The sequence below is a fragment of the Pecten maximus genome, chromosome 3, assembly GCF_902652985.1.
Source record: "Pecten maximus chromosome 3, xPecMax1.1, whole genome shotgun sequence".
In the NCBI taxonomy this organism is placed as follows: Eukaryota; Metazoa; Mollusca; class Bivalvia; order Pectinida; family Pectinidae; genus Pecten; species Pecten maximus.
In genome coordinates, this window is record NC_047017.1 from 34784702 (window position 1) to 34806413 (window position 21712).

The 21712-nt window shown below is 39.4% G+C and overlaps 1 protein-coding gene across 1 annotated transcript in view; it reads right to left on the reverse strand.

The window, feature by feature from the left end:
* The window catches only part of LOC117323991 (baculoviral IAP repeat-containing protein 6-like), a 42664-nt gene that overhangs the window by 12968 nt on the left and 7984 nt on the right, over positions 1–21712 (reverse strand). Inside the window, 30 exon segments of the mRNA XM_033879568.1 lie at positions 319–528; positions 3244–3349; positions 3645–3901; positions 4093–4369; positions 4958–5158; positions 5482–5658; positions 5873–6768; positions 6913–7040; positions 7251–7682; positions 7867–8016; positions 8225–8498; positions 8640–8874; positions 9143–9286; positions 9911–10094; positions 10311–10535; positions 10736–10995; positions 11371–11484; positions 11626–11771; positions 12308–13098; positions 13386–13600; positions 14169–14310; positions 16408–17101; positions 17525–17622; positions 17624–17780; positions 18036–18161; positions 18547–18720; positions 19623–19840; positions 20110–20608; positions 21048–21267; positions 21403–21603. Coding sequence (XP_033735459.1) covers positions 319–528; positions 3244–3349; positions 3645–3901; positions 4093–4369; positions 4958–5158; positions 5482–5658; positions 5873–6768; positions 6913–7040; positions 7251–7682; positions 7867–8016; positions 8225–8498; positions 8640–8874; positions 9143–9286; positions 9911–10094; positions 10311–10535; positions 10736–10995; positions 11371–11484; positions 11626–11771; positions 12308–13098; positions 13386–13600; positions 14169–14310; positions 16408–17101; positions 17525–17622; positions 17624–17780; positions 18036–18161; positions 18547–18720; positions 19623–19840; positions 20110–20608; positions 21048–21267; positions 21403–21603 — 7951 coding nt within the window.

Below are 21712 nucleotides of genomic sequence, written 5' to 3' on the forward strand. Positions count from 1 at the left end.
TTATGGTTTACATACTATGGCTAGGGTTAAAGATACTTAAAAGAGGTTAAAGGTCACCAACTAGGTCAGCAGGTCTGCAAATGTAGTACCAATGGAAAGGTCTTGTTACAAGGAACACACATGTCAAATACCTAAGTTGTATCCTCATAAGTATTAACTCAACACTGTTTATAAAAACTTCAAGCTAACTGTCTATGTACACCGCTGCTAACACTGGGGGTATAGCAACAGCTATCCTGGAATTTGTGGTGTGAGCTTAAAGATTAATTTAAAAAAAAAAAGATTATATAAACTATAAATCAAAAGATAACAACTGACCTGACTAGATTGACTGTTATGAGATCAGACAGGTTGTACTCCACTTGAGCCTCGTGACTGTACCACAGGACCGACGCCACACACTGAATGTGTGAAGGGGCTGGGCTGGGCAGCGCTGACCCTCGGGTGTACCCTTCAGTAGAGGACATGGATGCTCTCTGTAGGCTTACTCTGGCACTGTCTCTCAACCAGTCCAGCAGCGCCTTCACTCTGTGTGTGCAAAACAGGGGTAATCAGTTATACAACAACCAATTAACTTTCATATTTTCTTTTTTTGTTATACTTTCTATCATATAGAATTTAAAATGAAAAATGAACAAGAGATCCCAGAGGGATCTTGGCGCCCACCATTGAATGATCTTCATAGGTTCCATGACAGATTGATCTTTTCTCTACTTTTCCCTTCATTTTACTAATCTGTGCAAATTGAGACATCCCTCCAGTACTTTTCAAACAAGGGAATCCTAGCTATTTAAGAAATTTGAGATTTAACGATAATGGCTGTTTGTTTGCCAGGTTGTTTTCAGGACAGACTGGTCCAAAAATGCAATACAAGGGACCAAGGGGAACCTACATATGAAATTTGAGAAAGATCCATTCAGTACTTTGAGAAATAGAGATAACAAACTTCAATTGTCAAAATCCAAGATGGCGGTCTGTTGACCATATTGTTTTCCAATTGATCTCAAAATGCAATTAGCATAACGAGGCACCAAGGGGAACCTCCATATGAAGTGAGAAAGATCCATTCAGTACTTTCTCAGAAATAGCGATAACAATCTTCAATTGTCAAAATCCAAGATGGCTGCCTGTCGGCCATGTTGTTTTCGGATTGGTCTCAAAACGCAATATGCATAACTAGGCACCAAGGGAAACCTACATATGAAATTTCAGAAAGATCCATTCAGTACTTTCTCAGAAATAGTGATAACAAACTTAAATTGTCAAAATCCAAGATGGCTGCCTGTCGGCCATGTTGTTTTCAGATTGGTCTCAAATCGCAATATGCATAACTAGGCACCAAGGGGAACCTACATATGAAATTTGAGAAAGATCCCTTCAGTACTTTCTCAGAAATAGCGATAACAAACTTCAATTGTCAAAATCCAAGATGGCGGTCTGTTGGCCATATTGTTTTCCAATTGATCTCAAAATGCAATTAGCATAACGAGGCACCAAGGGGAACCTCCATATGAAATTTGAGAAAGATCCATTCAGTACTTTCTCAGAAATAGCGATAACAATCTTCAATTGTCAAAATCCAAGATGGCTGCCTGTCGGCCATGTTGTTTTCGGATTGGTCTCAAAACGCAATATGCATAACTAGGCACCAAGGGAAACCTACATATGAAATTTCAGAAAGATCCATTCAGTACTTTCTCAGAAATAGTGATAACAAACTTAAATTGTCAAAATCCAAGATGGCTGCCTGTCGGCCATGTTGTTTTCAGATTGGTCTCAAATCGCAATATGCATAACTAGGCACCAAGGGGAACATACATATGAAATTTGAGAAAGATCCCTTCAGTACTTTCTCAGAAATAGCGATAACAAACTTCAATTGTCAAAATCCAAGATGGCTGCCTGTCGGCCATGTTGTTATCTGATTGGTCTCAAAACGCAATATGCATAACTAGGCACCAAGGGGAACCTTCATATGAAATTTGAGAAAGATCCTTTCAGTACTTTCTCAGAAATAGCGATAACAAACTTCAATTGTCAAAATCCAAGATGGCTGCCTGTCGGCCATGTTGTTTTCGAATTGGTCTCAAAACGCAATATGCATAACTAGGCACCAAGGGAAACCTACATATGAAATTTCAGAACGATCCATTCAGTACTTTCTCAGAAATAGTGATAACAAACTTCAATTGTCAAAATCCAAGATGGCTGCCTGTCGGCCATGTTGTTTTCAGATTGGTCTCAAAACACAATATGCATAACTAGGCACCAAGGGAAACTTACATATGCAATTTGAGAAAGATCCATTCAGTACATTCTCAGAAATAGCGATAACAAACTTCAATTTTCAAAATCCAAGATGGCTGCCTGTCGGCCATGTTGTTTTCCGATTGGTCTCAAAATGCAATATGCATAACTAGGCATCAAGGGAAACCTACATATTAAATTTCAGAAAGATCCATTCAGTTCTTTCTCAGAAATAGCGATAACAAACTTCAATTGTCAAAATCCAAGATGGCTGCCTGTCGGCCATGTTGTTTTCGGATTGGTCTCAAAACGCAATATGCATAACTAGGCACCAAGGGAAACCTACATATGAAATTTCAGAAAGATCCATTCAGTACTTTCTCAGAAATAGTGATAACAAACTTCAATTGTCAAAATCCAAGATGGCTGCCTGTCGGCCATGTTGTTATCCGATTGGTCTCAAATCGCAATATGCATAACTAGGCACCAAGGGGAACCTACATATGAAATTTGAGAAAGATCCCTTCAGTACTTTCTCAGAAATAGCGATAACAAACTTCAATTGTCAAAATCCAAGATGGCTGCCTGTCGGCCATGTTGTTATCCGATTGGTCTCAAAACGCAATATGCATAACTAGGCACCAAGGGGAACCTTCATATGAAATTTGAGAAAGATCCCTTCAGTACTTTCTCAGAAATAGCGATAACAAACTTCAATTGTCAAAATCCAAGATGGCTGCCTGTCGGCCATGTTGTTTTCCGATTGGTCTCAAAACGCAATATGCATAACTAGGCACCAAGGGAAACCTACATATGAAATTTGATAAAGATCCCTTCGGTACTTTCAGAGAAATAGCGATAACAAGAATTGTTTACGGACGGAGGGACGGAGGGACGGACGGACGACGGACCACGGACCACGGACGCAGGGCGATTTGAACAGCCCACCATCTGATGATGGTGGGCTAAAAATTAATGAAAGTGTGTGGTACAAACCTGTGTTTTGTTCCTGAGTCTTGCACTGTGCTAAGCTGGTAGAGCAATTCCACTGTTGAGTCGTTGGCTAACCCACTCACTTTACCTAGGTAGGGGGTGGTTATTCCTATAAACAACAGAAATATCCTATATAATTACAAAGGCAACATTAATAGTTTAGACTTTAACAAACCAAATCCTTTCCGAGGTCCCTATACATTTTTTGTCAAGTCAGAGATTCATTTATAAATTCAATTTCCTCATGAATACTGCTTTATTTAATAAGGAAACAAAATATATCCCTTGAAAGAATTAAGTTACTCATAAATATGTTGAAGGATTAATTGTGAAAATATTATTGGTGAAATTACATAGTTTCATCAGGGACTAAAAAGAAAGCTAACAGTTCTGAAGTCTAGTACCTGAGTTGGCATCAGCTTGACCCATGGGACTCCGTAGGATGTTGTCGATGAGAGCTAAGCCCATGGAAATAGAGTGTAGTCCAAGGTTGAGAAGCACATTTTCTATATTGGGGGCATACACATTAGACATGGGAGATACCAGGAGGGCTGAGCATGTGTTGAGAAGGTTTGGAGTACTGGCAGCTGCTGCAGCTACTTGATTCTCTACTTCCTTGTGGGCCGTCATACAATGGTGAAGCAGGCGGATCCATCGCACACTGAAACATGATAGGACATGCTAGTCACACAACAATCCAGCAAAGCAATTACAATCTTTAGAAAGTTAAATTAAGCAAATTTCACTTTAGGGAGTGATTTATTAACTTGAATTAATGGATTACTATCAATATGTTGCATTTCGATGATTAAGTATCATGAATATCACTTTCTAAATTATTGTAATCAGTACCTAGATCTGGACACAAAATCCTCTGTAGGCATAAAAATGTTCTGCGGGGCATTGCCTGTGTCCCCGAAGGCACTGTAGCCAACAAGCTGGATCTGTGATAAACCAATGGTCATTGAATCACGAGCTTTGTGCAGTCGAATGGTTACACAAGTGGCCACTTCTGGTCGCTGTAGCTGGAGCTTGATGAAGGCCAGGCTGCTGGTCATCAGCGGCTGACAAAGTGGGGTAGTGGTCACTCCGTCATGGCTAATTTCCAGTGATACAAAGGCTGGACATGCTGGAAAATACGTACAGTATTAAGTTTAAGCGTAAAGGACTAGTACTGGATAACACTATTCCAAAGACATGTAGGCTTATTTTTAAAGCCAGTCCGTTTTCAGATCAGGCTTACTATTGAGATTTAAAAGTATATCAATTGTGTAATGCAGAATTATATCAAAATCAAATTACTAAATCCCAAACAATGCTCTTCGCTAATTTATGCAAAACCACAAATGTAACAAGCATATTGGGTATTACTAAAGCAATGCATGCATGTCCCCAACCAGCCCCAACTAAAAATAGTAACAGTGACCCTGACCTTGACCCAAAAACCCTGAAACTCAAACTTGTCCGTGACAATATGGTTCTTTATCATTGTGTGAAGGGTGATATAAATCTGTCAAGGAATGAAACTGCTAGAGCACTGACAAACCTTGGCATTATGTATAAGGCTAGAAGACACCTACATACATCACTGCTTATAAATACAGTAGAAATGTTAATTTTATTTCACAGTGACATGTATGGCTGTCTACAGCTGTTCTTCTGAGCCTAGAACAGAAGATAAAGCGAGCACTATGAGCTTTCCCTACAAGATACTTACTTGTAAGTGAGGCATTGTGAGGCTGTATCTGGACCTCCTTCAGTAAGATAGCAAAAGGTAGTTGTACTGTGAGATCGACCCAGGCCTCATCTGGGTAAAAGTGATAGGACCAGGCTGCAGACCGTGCCCTGCGATGTGTTTGTGCGGCCTGTATAAGGACGTCTGCGGGACTGGCTGTGGGACTACTGGAACTGATGGATCCTGTAAAACATACATAGCATCATAAACTCATGAGAATAGGTTTTAATTTACAATTAGCTGAAGAATAATGGCCTTTCTATGCATATTCTTCTTAATACTGTTATGTTAAAATCCCTTAGACCCTTACATTCAGGTTGCATGCCAGATTCCTATCATATATTCTACATCTTTTTCTCTCTCTTAAAAGTAATGTAATGGATATCTATCTGTAATTGTTGACTAACAGTCCGATACATTTAGTATAATGGCTGTTAGATGTTCTGGTACTTTGCTATACAAGTCTAAACAATCAATTTTCAACAATAAATTATCTTAAACAGTACCTAAGGGAGCAAAGTTCTGTAATCCATCAGGTGAGTCCGTTTCCCCTGTAGCCTTCTTTTCCATCATCTTTGTTCTGCCGTTGAGATTCTGCATGATTGTGGAGATGAGACTGGGTGATGTGTTGATGATTCTACAGTTACAGCTAACCAAGTTGCGACACACAACTTCCACCCCACCTGTAGGAAAAGATTACCAAACAGAAATTTAGAGTCATATGTCTATACATTACAAGTGAGGTACATAGTAAAATAAATTGATAAGGTTAATAATTACTAAACCTACAGTGTATTTCTAATTCAAGTTTACAATAAATGAATTATTGATTTGAAAACCTTTAAAGATCTATTTCCTACATATCGCAATAAAGAAAAAGTGGTTATATATACTTACCCATGTCCAAGAATATATGAATTGCACGTGAGTTGTCGAGGACTTTAAGCATGAACCACAGCAGGGGTTCTGACAGTCTACAGAGTGAAGGTGACGAGGTCATCCCCATGTAGGAGCCAGACATATAATAGAAGAGAGATTCCAGGACCAGTTTCTGGTCAGAGCAATGTGAGGACAGGGTTCGCAGGATCTGGTAGATGCCATCTCCAACAGAGATAGGATTACTACCAGTAAATGTGTCCTGCATGTGACTAGACACACCTCTACTCGCCAGGATCATAGCCATAGTGTTACTGTTGCAGTAGCTCAGTGCCTCCATTAAATTACACATGATCTGTCTGTGGCCCAAAATAATGTCAGCCACGTATGTGTTGTTTGGCTCTGGAGGAGCATGTAGATTTTCAGTCTTTTGTTCATCAGTTTGTTGGCACTTCTCCTCATCGGACAGCATGAAAGCTGATGTAGGAGTGGAGGTGGCCAGAGCAGACAGGTTGAGGGTGGGAGTATGTGGCTCTGTACTGTTATCCAGTACCACAGATGATATTCGACTTGTCCGTTGTCCATATCGAATTTGTATGAGACTGTTGATGAGCCGCAGTAAACTACACATTAAGGAATCCCTGGAAGCATCTCCAGGGGATGACCGGGAGTCCACTCCTCTCAACAGACTGGCAAACAGCCCACCAAAACATGACCTGGCATTGATGTTGTTCTCCGAGGAACTGCGACAGCTGATGCGCTCCTGACACAGTATGTGCTGGTGGACAAGGCTACTGATAGATTCAATCACACTCAAAGCATTGCCAACCTCAATGTTCTCATAGGACATGTCAAGAATGAAAGACAGGAACTTGCACTGTGCATCAAGTGGTCCTAGGCCGGAGTGGAAGGCACCTCTGTAACAACAACAGTAGTTTAGAAGTAGGCCACCAGTCATAGAAAGGCATGTAAATACACATATTCATGTTAATAAATTAATATTAAGTCAAATTTTGGTCTTGTTCAATGTTACAAAGATGATCAATCTATAGTCAACATACCTCTCAGCACACAGAGTATATACTAATGTCAGCATCAACTCCTTTAGATTCTTCAGGTTATCCGCTGAACATTTAACCAACAGCCTCAGTAAAAATTCATAAAAGCTTTTGGTTGCTGAAGGGCCAACCTGGAGACAGAAAAAATAATTTTTATCCATCTGCTGTTAAAAACCTTATTAAATGTATTTGTTTTATAATACTATCAATATAATCATATTACTACACCACAGACAATAAATCATGACTACAAAGTTGAAAGAACTCTTCATCATTTTTTGAAACTTTTTAACAAACGATTTCTTCAGAATCATCTACACGTGTTTTCAATGCTAATTCACCTGTGAAAACTGTGCTGAAGATGCTATGGGTCCATACTCCGAGGTGCCAGACAAGAATCTGGTGATGACTGCCATAAGGTTTCGTTCAGCCATCATGGGAATTACCATAGACTGTTCTGGCCCCAAGGGATGAAGACGAGTCTTCTGGTTGGCCAACAATGTGAGTGATTGGAACACAAGTACCCATGTACACACTGGCAAACTGGGTGTGGCATTCACCAGGGCAAGCATGTTAGCCATAGAGGTAGCACTAAGGGGGATCAGAGGAGTTCGACTGGGGTCAAAGGTCAACTGAGTAGTGTTTCCCTCTGAACTACCCTCCCCATTCAAGGTGAGCCACAGCTGTAGAAGGGCATCCAGATTTGTATGTTGTGGTATGAGATTATTAAACAGATGAGCATAACACTGACTCAACATCTCTGATGATGAATTCTGAAAGCAAAAACAGAGGCATATAATTTTTATTAAACTTATAATAAAGCAACAACACCATTCATAAGAAATTGATAAATGTATTTGTAAGTCTGTAATTGCTGCTGTGATGGCCATAGTAGATATCTAATTAACCTGAATAACCTGGCCCTAGACCATTAAGTGGTATCGGAGTTTGAGTTACCTCTGGTACATTTGCTCTACTTTCTGAAAGGTCATCATCAGTGGCAGAGGGGGTACTTTGTTGTTCTACGCTGATGCCAGGAGAGGGTGCCACAGGTAAAGCTGAAGAGAAGGCCTGTTGTACATTCTCCGTGTGTAATGACAGCATGGTCTGCAATGGACAGAAACTCAAATTTATACAGCTTATCATCATCTTCAGTTAATTAATTACATGCTTTCTCTTAATTTGTTACCTAAAATAGAAGTGATTAAGAATTGGCAAATCTATTATTGTCAACTGAAAAGAAATAAAAAATAAAAAATAAATGATTACAAAATTTCTTAAACTGTAAATTTGACCATCTGGTTTGATAACTGACCTTGAGTCTGATTTCAGCATGTGTTTCTAGACCAAACTCAAGCCTAGCGTCCATAGCTGTTGACATGCCCTGGACAATTGCCATCACACTAGACCGCAGATTACCAGGATAGCCTGATAATGTAGACCCCAGTAGAGAAGGCATCTGTTGGAGAGTGGTGCCGGTATTAGTCAGAGTCTTTTCACCTTTGGTCATCTCGGCCATTTGTTTATTTTGACCTATTAGCTTCTGAACCATTAATTTCTCTACCTTCTCCATCTCTGCTGAGAACACACTAGAATACAGAAAACAAAAGTTATGACACAATTTTAGCTTTACAAGTTTAAAATTCTGTTTATTCTGATGTACTCCAGCTAAATAAACCTATGCATAGTATATAAACATTAACCTGTGTAAAGTATATATATAAACCTACCCAGAAGAATTCATTTCCAGGGCACCATTGAGACTGGTGGTAGGTATTGGTGTTTCGTAAGGAGACATAGGGGGAGGATGTGGTTTACTGGCATGGCCTGTCACATATGCATGTAACTTGGCAGCTGATTCCTCATATTCCTCTTCTCCATTCAACAGCAGGTCTACCATCATGGACGATTCCTTATCAAAGTTCATCTTTGTTGAATCATCTTTGCTCTCAGAGGAATCAGCATCTGAAAGAGTATATGATAGTTTAAGCATATTGAAATCCCATTAGAACCTTGAGTACATATGAATGAATGTAACAGTTTGTTGGGTCTTGTGTTCTGGATATAAGCTCCTCATTAGATATTGTCATATACCAATATATTTAAACATCAATTTATAATATAATACCTCTCAAAACACAAATTAATACTTAGCCATCACAAAAATGAATGGACAAAAATGTTCATTTAAATTTTCCAATTGTCATGGATTGACCTCTTGTTTGATATATACCTTGGTTGTCTGCCCCTGATTCACTGTCTTCCATGGTAGGCAGACCAACACTACTAGGCAAGCTGTCATCAGTCTCTGTGATGTTACTGATACATTCCTCTGTCAACTCAGTGGTGTCGTTGTTGGGAGGATAAAACTTCTCTCCTGTAGGACAGTAATACACAGAATCTGGTTAAATGCATCAGGGTTAATAAATTATCAGTCAGTAAAACAATGCCCAGGGCCCAGTTGTTCAAAAGATGATTAACTTAATCATGTGATTAGTGAAAATCTCAATTCTCCCTGTCTTCAAAACCTCCTTAAAATTGGCTGGTAGTAAGAGTGCTATACAGTTTTGTAACATTTTTTCAGGTAAGTTTTACCAGGAATGAGTATGAATATAGCCATATTTTGTATTGCACCATCCAGTCATCTCTGAAACTTCATCTAAAACCATCACAACGATTCAGTAACATGGGATGATTTTAATCTTGGGACAACACCAGACATGACAAATGGAGAAGTCACAATAAATCCAAATCTATGAAAAGTCCATAAAAACAAGAGGAACAAGGTGTCTGTATAGCATATACATCCCAATGATGTTTAACACTTCAAAGTTAGTCAAAGCCAGATTTATAGCTTAAAAGTCTACAGCTCATGTATCAAGCAAATCCAATATAATCATCAAGATAAAATATGGGATCTAATCTTAAGCCCCCATTTCAGTGGTAGTGGATTAATGTCCAAACAGATGACAGAAGTACTGTTAGTGAAAGAGATGTATACCATCAAGGATGTCCTGCAGCAGACATGTGATGGCATGCCCTGCCCACGGCCCTCCCCAGCTGATGTTGCTGTGGCTGAACTCCATGTTTGATGCCAACAGTATGAGTTTCTCTAACTGCTCCTGTCCCATTGCCTCAGACAGCGTGATAGCTGGTCGTGTTGTCACACATATGGTGGCAAGCACCTGTTAACAAATCAACCAAGCTGCAATCAAGGTCAAGTCTAAGCTGACTAGATGAATAAGTGAAATATCTCGTTCAAAATGACAACACTAATCAAACAGGTGTATTATATTTATATATGTGTAATACAGCAGGTCAGAACTTAATATGCATACAAATAGGAAGAACTTACACCTAAAATATTCAAAAATTAATGGCATCTTTCCTTGTGGACTTACCTTGCAAGTGACTAGAAACAGGTCAACATTACATGTGAAGTCCATACTGAGGAGAAGGGCCATGAGCCCCCGGACCACCTTTAGTGTTTTGTCCTTGGGCAACACCAGGACACCTTCATGATCAAATTCTCCGTTACTCTTACAGGAGCCTGCCACCTCGTCCATCTTTGGTAATTTACGTAGGGCATCCACATTGGACCTCATCTGGAAAATTTTGTTGACATACTGTTCAACAAAGAGTACATAAAATGTTTAAATCAACTTTACATCAGTAGATGCTTAATTTATATAAAATTGATTGAAAATGACTTTTGTTAAGGTCCCATGCATATAATATATGTAGTACAAATATATTAACGGGATTCTGATACTATCACCAGGTACATCACCATACCGTGACTTGAAGTTATCATTCCAAGTCCTACCTTAGAGGCATACTGGGAGAGCTCCTTCCGGAACTGCTTCTCTTGCTGTTTGATAAGAGAGGTACTGCTACTGGATGACGATTTGTCAGAGTTAAAGAATGTTTTCTGTGCTTGTTGGAGGTCCATGAGCTTCTGCTTATGATGGAGGAGGCGCTTGTGCATGGACCAACGATACACCTTGGAACTTTTTACTTTACTTTTATTGTTAATCAAATTATGGTCTCCTTGTATGAAGTTCCATCTATTTGGTAAACTGTTGCCTGTATGGGAAAGATATTAATTATAAGTAAAACATGTCTAATCAGCAAATAAATTATTGCCTGGATTTTTCAACAAATCATGTCAACATATTATAACCATTTCTGAAAAATTTTCAGGTTCAAGCTCATACCTCTGGATCCAACCAGAAATATACTTCATAATGCAAATGAACTACTATTCTCACCATATCATCAAATTTTTGTGTGAATACTTTTTCAGGTCATTCTTAAAGTCTTAAATTTCTACAATCATACTCATGTAATCTGTACTAATAATCTCCATTTTAAAATCTGAAATATTAAATGGTTGTATTTTCTCAATAGCACTCATAGCTATATATGTAAGACTTAACAAACCCAATCTTCGCCCCTTACCATTTTCTCGTTTGATCTGACGGTCTTCTCCATTTGATCCTACAACAAATGTGTGGTCCAGATTCCGGCACAGGAACAACAGTATCCACCCAACTAGTGTTAGATCTATCAACCCTGCATAAACATAGAAATTTACCGCAATACATAAAAGTGTTCAAAACCATGCAGACAGGCCATTACTGGTTTCTCAATCTTACAATTCAATATGTATAAAAAGATCAGTGTTTGCAGTGTAAAGGAATGTTGTAAGCATACCTGCTTGACCAAATTGCATTGTCTGCTGGTTGTTGATGAGAGGAGTGAGGACACGGGCCAGCATGTCTAACAGACTCTCCATGATGTGAACAGCACTAGGACCTGACAGTACCTTCTGTCCCATGGCCAACAGCAACACAAACACTCTGCAGATTACAACAGTATTTTAGAAGCTGTCATTTTTGTTGTGTTTTTAAAAGACACCATGCAAAAATATAGAACTTGATTGATATGCCAAATCATCCATTACAAAACAAACCTAACATGTTAAATATTTATTTGATTAATTTTATTCTAAAAAACAATATATGATTGCTTTACATATAAGTCAATCGTAGAAGTCAAACTGAAGATGGATTCTGATGATTTTGGTCGAATTTAAATCTTACCTGTACCTGTCCTACGCTAGCAGCCCCCCCCCTCCCTCGAATTGTCTATCTTCCCCTCTCCCCTTCCTTGAAAATATCTGTTATTTTCAATTTTAACTATTTTGAAATATTACCATTCGTTTGAAGCAGATTGTTTTATATCATGCCCAATTTTAAATATCCTATCTTTTTTTTTTCCTACCCAATCTTGCATCATAATCTTTCCTACACTGTTATCAATTTTATCTGCAGTTGTAGCTATATCCATAGTAGCCACACTAACTGTTTATAGCTATTCCTGTTTTCAATCCTACCTGTCTTGAGAGAAGATTTGTGTATTTTCTGAGTGGAAGAATTCCTGTAGAGCATTGCCTAAGAAGTTGCCCCACCACTGCTGACTGCCACACACCCGCATCAGCAGCATCCCCATACTGATCTGGATCTTCTTTGTCCCATGAACACACAAATGCTTGAACAACATTTCCGAGTTCATCGGGTCCAACATTTTGAACAAAGAGGCTGGTGGTTGTGGAATACTCGGCGACACAGTTGTTAAACTGAGCAAAGTGTCCAATGTTTGCTCTAGAAGAAATCGTAGTTTGTCTGTGCATGCCTGACGCAGTCGTGTGTTCAGAGTCCCTGAAGTTTCCACTCTATGACATTTGAACCCCAAAGCATAATGCAGTCTGTCTGTGGCCCTTTGAGCCAAGTTCTGTTGAAGCTGAAGTTGAAGGCAGTCATTATAGGCCTGCAAAATTTTATTATCACAGTCATTCTTCTTCTGTTTTTTCAAATAGTACTGTATATGACCACTAGCATACTGCTGGGTATTTACAGCAGCCAACAAGTTCTCTAGCCTAGTCCGAGCCAGACTGTACCGGCACTGAATGTCCTCCAACAATGACATGTACACACTTAGCTGGGCTAATAAATGGGGCTGGGTTGGCAATTCTGTTTGACTCCCTGACATACTACTGCCCTGAGAGTTTTGCTGTTCCAAGTAACTGTTCCACTCCCATGGTAAGATACAGCTGTGCCCATAAAATGCACCTATTGGAATTTTTGTTCTTGTAGCACCACTGCCATATCTACCTATGGTAGTTATCTGGAAAAACAAATGAAATATAAATGTAGAATTTTATTATAGAACAGATATATATATAAAAGATTTATTATTATAAATCATAATGCTTTATGAATCCATAGCATCTATTCCTTCTCCTGGTAAACGTTTTTAGTCTTTTCAAACCAAACAGGCATTCAATTTTGTTTTCATTTCCTCCTTGAATAATAACTACAACTTTACCTTGTTGCACATTTTCCTGTTTAAAACATCTGGTTGATCATTAACCCAATATAAGTTTGTTTCTAAAGACTATAAACATGATTTACCTTCAGGTATCTGCACACCGGTGCTGGCATAATATCATTCATGATGAGAGATCTGCTGCCTATGTCTCCAGCCACCACAAATCTCTGCCCGTCTACCTCTTCACCCTGTACCCACACATCAATAGACAGTGAGGCAAGGTCTGCACATGCTGGGATCACCACGTCTGTTAGTACCACTGGCTTACCAAAGTCCAGGATCACAAATCGACGAGCACCTGCAAACAAACCAAACACATTTTACAGTTTCATCATCAGATACTAGCGTAACTGTCCGTTTTCCAGAAGTCTGATTGAAATAATGTGTCACTAGGTAAATTTTCAAACTAATGTTAAAAGACAAAGAACAAATTATAATTATAACCCTAAGTATCAACATGGATATTAAAGGACCACATTGGTAATATATATTAAAGCCATTCAAGGTTTTGATGGTTTATAGCAGGTAAAGACCAATCTAATGGTGAAATATATGTTTAACTTTTTATCTGTAATTTGTGAACCTTGCCTGTATATGCCATTTTACCTACACTTGATTATTATTTATGATTATTATACACTGAATTTCCAACAGTCCCGATAGGCTAGACTAGAAAACACTAGAAAACAATGTATATAAACTAAAAGATTGTTACAAATTTTCTTCTTTTTAAAACAGGTTTAAATAAACCATATTTGTACAATTTCTTCATCAAAGCTATAAAAAGGTGACAATTTAGATAAGTAGAAGTAACATTACACTAGTACAGCATTATTTTGGAATACTAAACAAAAGCTTGTACTCACCAGAGTGCATTCTTTCAATGACAAGCACCTGCAGAGGGGGAGGCTGGAGCAGGGTCTGTGTGTTGGGGATCCCTAAAGATGACTTCTGTGCCTGAGTATACTGCTGTTTTAAGGAATCAGACTTGTCATTGGTGCCTTGATTCTGTAAATACAAAAACTAAATTAATAAATCTTCAAACATCAATCATAATAATAATGATCAAGTAACATCACCTTTGAAAATATTTACATTTTGACTTTATTCATCAAATTGAAATAACTAACTCATAATTTATAAAACTACCTACTGCCACCTCACAATTTACTACCATGTACCTTCCCATCACAGCCTCCATACATCCTACACCACAGTACCTACCACCAACACGACTTTATAGTCTACAACAGGTACCTACCACCAACACGACTTTATAGTCTACAACAGGTACCTACCACCAACACGACTTTGTAGTCTACAACAGGTACCTACCACCAACACGACTTATAGTCTACAACAGGTACCTACCCACCACCACTTCACAGTCTACAACAGGTACCTACCCACCACCACTTCACAGTCTACAACAGGTACCTACCCACCACCACTTCACAGTCTACAACAGGTACCTACCCACCACCTCACAGTCTACAACAGGTACCTACCCACCACCACTTCACAGTCTACAACAGGTACCTACCACCAACACGACTTTATAGTCTACAACAGGTACCTACCTACCACCACCTCACAGTCTACAACAGGTACCTACCACCAACACGACTTTATAGTCTACAACAGGTACCTACCCAACACCACTTCACAGTCTATAACAGGTACCTACCACCAACACAACTTCGTAGTCTACAACAGGTACCTACCACCAACACGATTTCATAGTCTACAACAGGTACCTACCTACCACCACCTCACAGTCTACAACAGGTACCTACCCACCAACACAACTTCATAGTCTACAACAGGTACCTACCCACCACCACCTCACAGTCTACAACAGGTACCTACCCACCACCACTTCACAGTCTACAACAGGTACCTACCCACCACCACCTCACAGTCTACAACAGGTACCTACCCACCACCTCACAGCCTACAACAGGTACCTACCCACCACCAACCTCAGCAGTCCTAACAACAGTTACCGTACCTACCACCTCACATTCTCCAACATTACGCTACCCCCCACCTCATTCTTACAACAGGGTACCCCTACCCCTACAACAAGGTTCACAGCCTACAACAGGTACCTACCCACCACCACCTCACAGTCTACAACAGGTACCTACCCACCACCTCACAGTCTACAACAGGTACCTACCCACCACCTCAGTCTACAACAGGTACCTACCACCACCACCTCACAGTCTACAACAGGTACCTACCCACCACCACCTCACAGTCTACAACAGGTACCTACCCACCACCACCTCACAGTCTACAACAGGTACCTACCCACCACCTCAGTCTACAACAGGTACCTACCCACCACCTCAGTCTACAACAGGTACCTACCCACCACCACCTGTCTACAACAGGTACCTACCACCAACACAACTTTATAGTCTACAACAGGTACCTACCCACCACCACTTCACAGTCTATAACAGGTACCTACCACCAACACAACTTCATAGTCTACAACAGGCACCTACCCACCACCTCACAGTCTACAACAGGTACCTACCCACCACCTCACAGTCTACAACAGGTACCTACCCACCACCACCTCACAGTCTACAACAGGTACCTACCCACCACCACCTCACAGTCTACAACAGGTACCTACCCACCACCACCTCACAGTCTACAACAGGTACCTACCCATCTTCGCTAGCCAAGGCTTCTGATTACGTTACACTCCACGAACCCTTGGCGGATATAGTCGTGTTCAAACCGTCACGCCCTGGAATCCCAGGGCACCCAATCAAATCGCGTTTTACATTCTGGCTTGGTTTCGCAGTGTTTGATCAATTCATATAAGTCATTGATCACATATCTCATCGAAATGACACCAAACCTCGATGTGTGTTTGTAAACATCACCGATGAAGTAAATCGGTAACGCTTGTTTTGTTTGGTCGAAAATTTCATGCGTGAAGGGTGGTAATTTCGAATCACCGCTAGAGGGCCAGAACCGACGCCTATATCTGCCAAGGGTTCGTGGAGTGTAACGTAATCAGAAGCCTTGGCTAGCGAAGATGGTACCTACCCACCACCACTTCAGTCTACAACAGGTACCTACCTGCTGCCAAGTCTCATTAGGTGGTGTCATGGGAGGGGTCATCACCTGTGGTGTGGTTTTGGGGGTGGGAGGCTGATCAGAGGTGACAGTTTTCGTAGTGAGGTCATCAGAAATGGTTTTGTTCACCTCTGACAGGATCTTGATGGCGTCTTTGATGTGATCGATCTTGTGTTTGAAGGTGGTCTTGTGCTTAAATGTGTGGCTTTTCTGACTGTTTTCCTGCATTAGTTGTTTCGTCATGTTGGATGACATAGATGCAAGTGTTGATGCACTGGCTGTAGGTGGTTGTGAGGGCAGTGCCTCACCAAAATTGATGGTACCAGACAGTCCTGATGTGTTAAGAGAAGCAGAGTGACCGGTGGCACTTGTATCCAGTCTCTCCATCTTTGTACCATCACTTGTGGAATGGCAAAAGAAATGAAGAGGTTCTACTTCCAACAGTCCAAATATGCTGCTCCTTGCATATTCCAGTTGGGCCTTTGAAGACTTTTCTGATGGGGGATTGAACAAGTCGTAAAAGTCCATTTCATCAGCCACCAGTGTTGGGATAACTGAATTGTTATTGTTGTTTCCTACAGTCGACCCAGCAGCGGTTGCTGCATAGTTGGGTGTGACTGGAATTGTCTGTTTGAGAGCCATGGGCAGATCTGTGTCAAACAGATCAGGATCAAAGGGCTGACCATATAAACCAAACCTGCAATATACACAGTGACAAGAATATCAGTTACTAACACAAAATTAATCACACAAAACGACTTATTTTTGGCTTGGAAAATATATGACTTTGGTCTTCGTTTGGGTATCCTGCTATTAAAGCTGATTGACCTTATACATTACCCTTTTATGTGTAAACATAAATATAAAAGCACTTAAATTCTAGTTCATATGCACTGACAATACCTTTAATTAAAAACATAATATTGCATTGTTATTTGAAATGAAAAAAGGAAAGTCTCTGTCTTGATAAGAGAATTTCAGCAAACTTTTGTTGATTATTTAATACTAGTCTGACATGGTTCTTTTTTAGCTGTACATGTTTATAACTTATTTTACAGCTTTTCACTGCTACAATTATAACACAAATTAGTTTCCAGCTGAACTGTGTCAAATATCTTACCTTGACTTTAGAAGTGAATGCAGAGGTAATAGCCTGTCGTAGTAATGTTTAGCAGTGAACATCATCAGCTCAGCACAGTGCTGGGCTACGGTTGCCTGTATCAACACATTTAACACGATTGAGCATGCTGAAAAACCACTTGACGGCTCCAGCTGAATGAGCTGATGGTAGAAGCTTTAGACTCTCCAGCAAAGCTTGCAGTAAACTCCAACTGAAGGTTGGGGTTAAGTCAGAGCCAGACGAATGCTTGTTGTGACTGAAACAAATTCAGATATCATTAGTCAGAGGTATAAATTGTTGAAACTATAAAACTTACATTTGTCATACCATAAAAAAGGTGATGTCAAATTTTATCTTCAACAGAAATGGTTTGCTATTTGTTGCCTGATGGAAATGGTACCCTTAAGACAACAACTGCAAGAGTTTATCAAAAACATACACTACCTGAAGGAAAAAAACTTCATATGCCTGTCATTACAATCTACATTATAGCTTATATCAGTTAACTTACTCCATGCACATAGCCAATAGTCTTGAACATTTGTGAGCTGTGGTGCGTGACCCATACACGAAACAAGCTTTGATCAATGATCCAAGTTTACTCTGAATGGTCTGTGGCAATGACTTCTGGAAAGTTCTGAAACCAATGTGAAATGTTATCAAATTAGTTACATGCATTAAAATAAATATTACATCTCAATTGTTACAATGTTGGGATTTGTAATGTTTACATTTTATTGCTATAAGAGATGCCTCTACAAGATTGCATTAATTTGTCTGGAAGCTGAAAAGTGCTATGTAAAAAACTAGGAGTTATAACTAGGTGTTGTAGATTTTGTGAAAAGAGATATTTTTATAGTAATTATCTGGTTGTTTGTATGTGTGACTAGAGACCAACTGAATCTATGTCAAATCAAAAACATTAAAAATATCTAACTGTACAAATCATTACCAGATGACATGTGGCTATGCCTTAAATAAACAATAACATTTTGTGTTTACATGTTGGTGTTGTCACCTACTTTTTCTCCGGATCCTTGTTCTGTATGGCTGTGACCCACATGAGAATGTCCAGAATCATATCCTGCCACTGTTGTTTACTAACCCCACCAAACGTAAATTCATCCTCTGACCCCACTGCTGATAATAATTTCTCATGAAACTCTGTACTTTCTATCATTGAGATTCTCTGTAATCTGAAAGTGAAATTTCACACTGTGTAATAACTTATGATAATATCTTTTAAGGATTGATATAGGAGAGTTTGTTAACATAAACAGGACACTTTTCTAGTTCCTGATATTTGATGCCGAGGGAAAAATAGATTTAGAGGGACAGCATTATTTAAACAAATTGTACTCAATACTTAGTTTATAGTTTAATCATAATTTGAAACTACATCAGCATACTGATAGAGATGATTGTGTGGTATTTACCTCCCCTTGGACGATCAATAGAGATGATCGTGTGATATTTACCTCCCCTTGGACGATCAATAGAGATGATCGTGTGATATTTACCTCCCCTTGGATGATCAATAGAGATGATCGTGTGATATTTACCTCCCCTGGGATGATCAAAAGAGATGATCGTGTGATATTTACCTCCCCTTGGATGATCAACAATTATTATACTTTGGCAGTATGTCTAAGTGATTTCTGGCCAAGCAAAAAAAAAACAAACTTATAAAATATCATATGTCATAAACTTAAAGATAAAAACCATATGGCTTAATATCTCATTAGGCCATTGTGTAATGAAGGCCATTTTCGTTTTTGTGGTCCAAACGGTTGGACCAGCTGGACCAGTGTTGTTCGTTTGTAAAATAAAGACAGACCTCGTGATTTATATTGTATTTAGATGAGCCTTGACAAAGCCTTCCAAGGTCTGTATTAACATTTGCAAGTCCATCAAGATATATGTTTGAAATATTACATTTAAAAACTGACGTACCAGTTTGTCCGCATAAAAGAACAGGCCCCAATGGTTGACACGATTATTAGGTTATAAGAATGTTATATCTCAAATTTTTATCTTACATGATGAAGAACCACCAGATGACTAAATAACTTCAGCACTTAATATCATATTTGCATACCTTTCTTTAGGAAGTGCCAACTTCTTAGACTTTCGGATAGTGATAGATAGTTCTTGTATCCAGTCACAGCCTTGTAGGTTCTCTGGTAACTTGGGCCTGGGGAGAGCCGAGATCACTGTCTCCTTTAGTGGTACAAACAGGTCATTGTCAAATGCAGTCTTCATTACCTTCATCTTTTGTGCTGTACTAGTAGCTGGTGCAGATTTCTTTTTGGAATCCTACAAACATAATAAATATTTTTATAGAAATATACAAAATCAATGTGAAGACAAAGAAAGAATCAACTGCTACTCTTAAAGGTATGCAGCTTAATGCAAATACAGAAAATGACTCAAAAGAATAATTTATAATAGCCATCATTTATCAAAACATGATTTTCCTACTCATCTATTAAGGTTTCAAATATTTCAGAAAAATGTTTCGTTTTCTTAACATAATTTGAATTTTCAGGGATAACTTATGTGAGTACATAAAACGAGCCACTTACCTTTGGTTTATCATTTGTTTTGTCGTCTGAATTTTTGTTCTGAGCAAAACCTCTGAAGTGTAGGAGAAAAGCTTTTGGCTTTGAGCTCATCAGCTGTGGACTAGTGAGTGTGATAATACCACTGTTACCAGACAGGTCTAAGCAAGTGGAAAGATTGATAGGACCACATAGGATTTCAGCGTTATGACTTTCCTGGAACAGAGGATCTAGAACATTATTGCTGGAGCTTTCTGTCGGTTTACAGACATTTTCCTGTGACTCGGAACTACTGCCAGCTCTGGACATACCAAAGTCTATTCCCCTATCCACATCCACACTACTTGGACTTGATGGCACAGTGGGCTGACGACCAAGGCTGGTGATGTTTTGTTTAAGCAGCGTAACCTGTATGTCTGGCGGGGTACTACACTGAGGCTGTAATGTGAACTTGACATCCACATGTCCAACACAACAAGGCCGGGGCAGGACTATCTCCAACATGTGTTCCTCCCAAGTATTACTGAAAAAGAGAAAATATATTTCATTTTGAATTTTGTCAATAAAATGTTAACTGAAAATTTAGAATCAAAATGAAGGGAAGGAGACTTTTTCAGTTGATGTCGATCAAAGGTCAAAATAAAGGTCAGTGCCACCTTATTTTGACAAATGACAAACCACCTCACCTAGGAGGACCCATGCCGCAAGCATGTGTTAGTGTCAAGTAGTGTAGGAGCTAGAGCCTGAACAAGACAAAAGATAATAAGATACTAGCCTCCCCATCCCTCAACCCAGGTATTGAACAAATGTTATGATACTCTGGTGTAAAATGTACTGCTACTTGAGGCGTTCTTAAGAGTCACTGATTTGATACTATATCTCACTCCCCCCCCCCCCCCCAACCCAACCCAACCCAACCTCACTAAAAAGGTAGGTTATAAAAGCTAAGTAACAAAGCTAACCAATCTTGTTGGAGTTTCCATGTCCTTGTGTGCTGAGTAGCTTCTCCTTGGTGTTGTAGGTGCTGAGGGTGGCGTCTCTGTTGCTGTTCCTGCTGAATCTCTGTCCAGCAAGCAGGTACAGTAGCAGTAAACCGGGGCATCAGATTCTCAAACTGTATTAAGTTATGGAGGGTCATCAGATTGTCCACAGTAACAGGCTGCTTGGCAAGCAAGTCTGATCCTAGTGAAGAAAAAATGGCTTTAATATTGATAAAAGTGTTCAGAAGGTTCTGGTTTGGGTTTTGTTTTAAAGTCAACATTTATTCAAGTCAAAATGTTTTATTCACATTCATCACAATACGAATCCACAACTTACCAGGAGTAGACTTCTCTGTCGACTCTTTACTTTCAAGTTCTGGTTTACCCTGACTACTGTCAAATTCAGCAGCAAACTCTCCATTACACAGTCCATCAGGGGAGTCTAAGGGCTGAGGCTTTGTTTGGGGTGGACCGTGATCACAGAGCTGGTAGAAATGAAGCTTCCCTTGTGCTGTACAGATGCACAGTCGCTCAATGCCTGTGAAGTCAACAATTTTGGAATGTTTATCAATAACAGAATTATTATTGAATGTTAAACATTAAATGTGAAAATGTAGATTTCCAGATTTTAACTCCATGTTAATGTA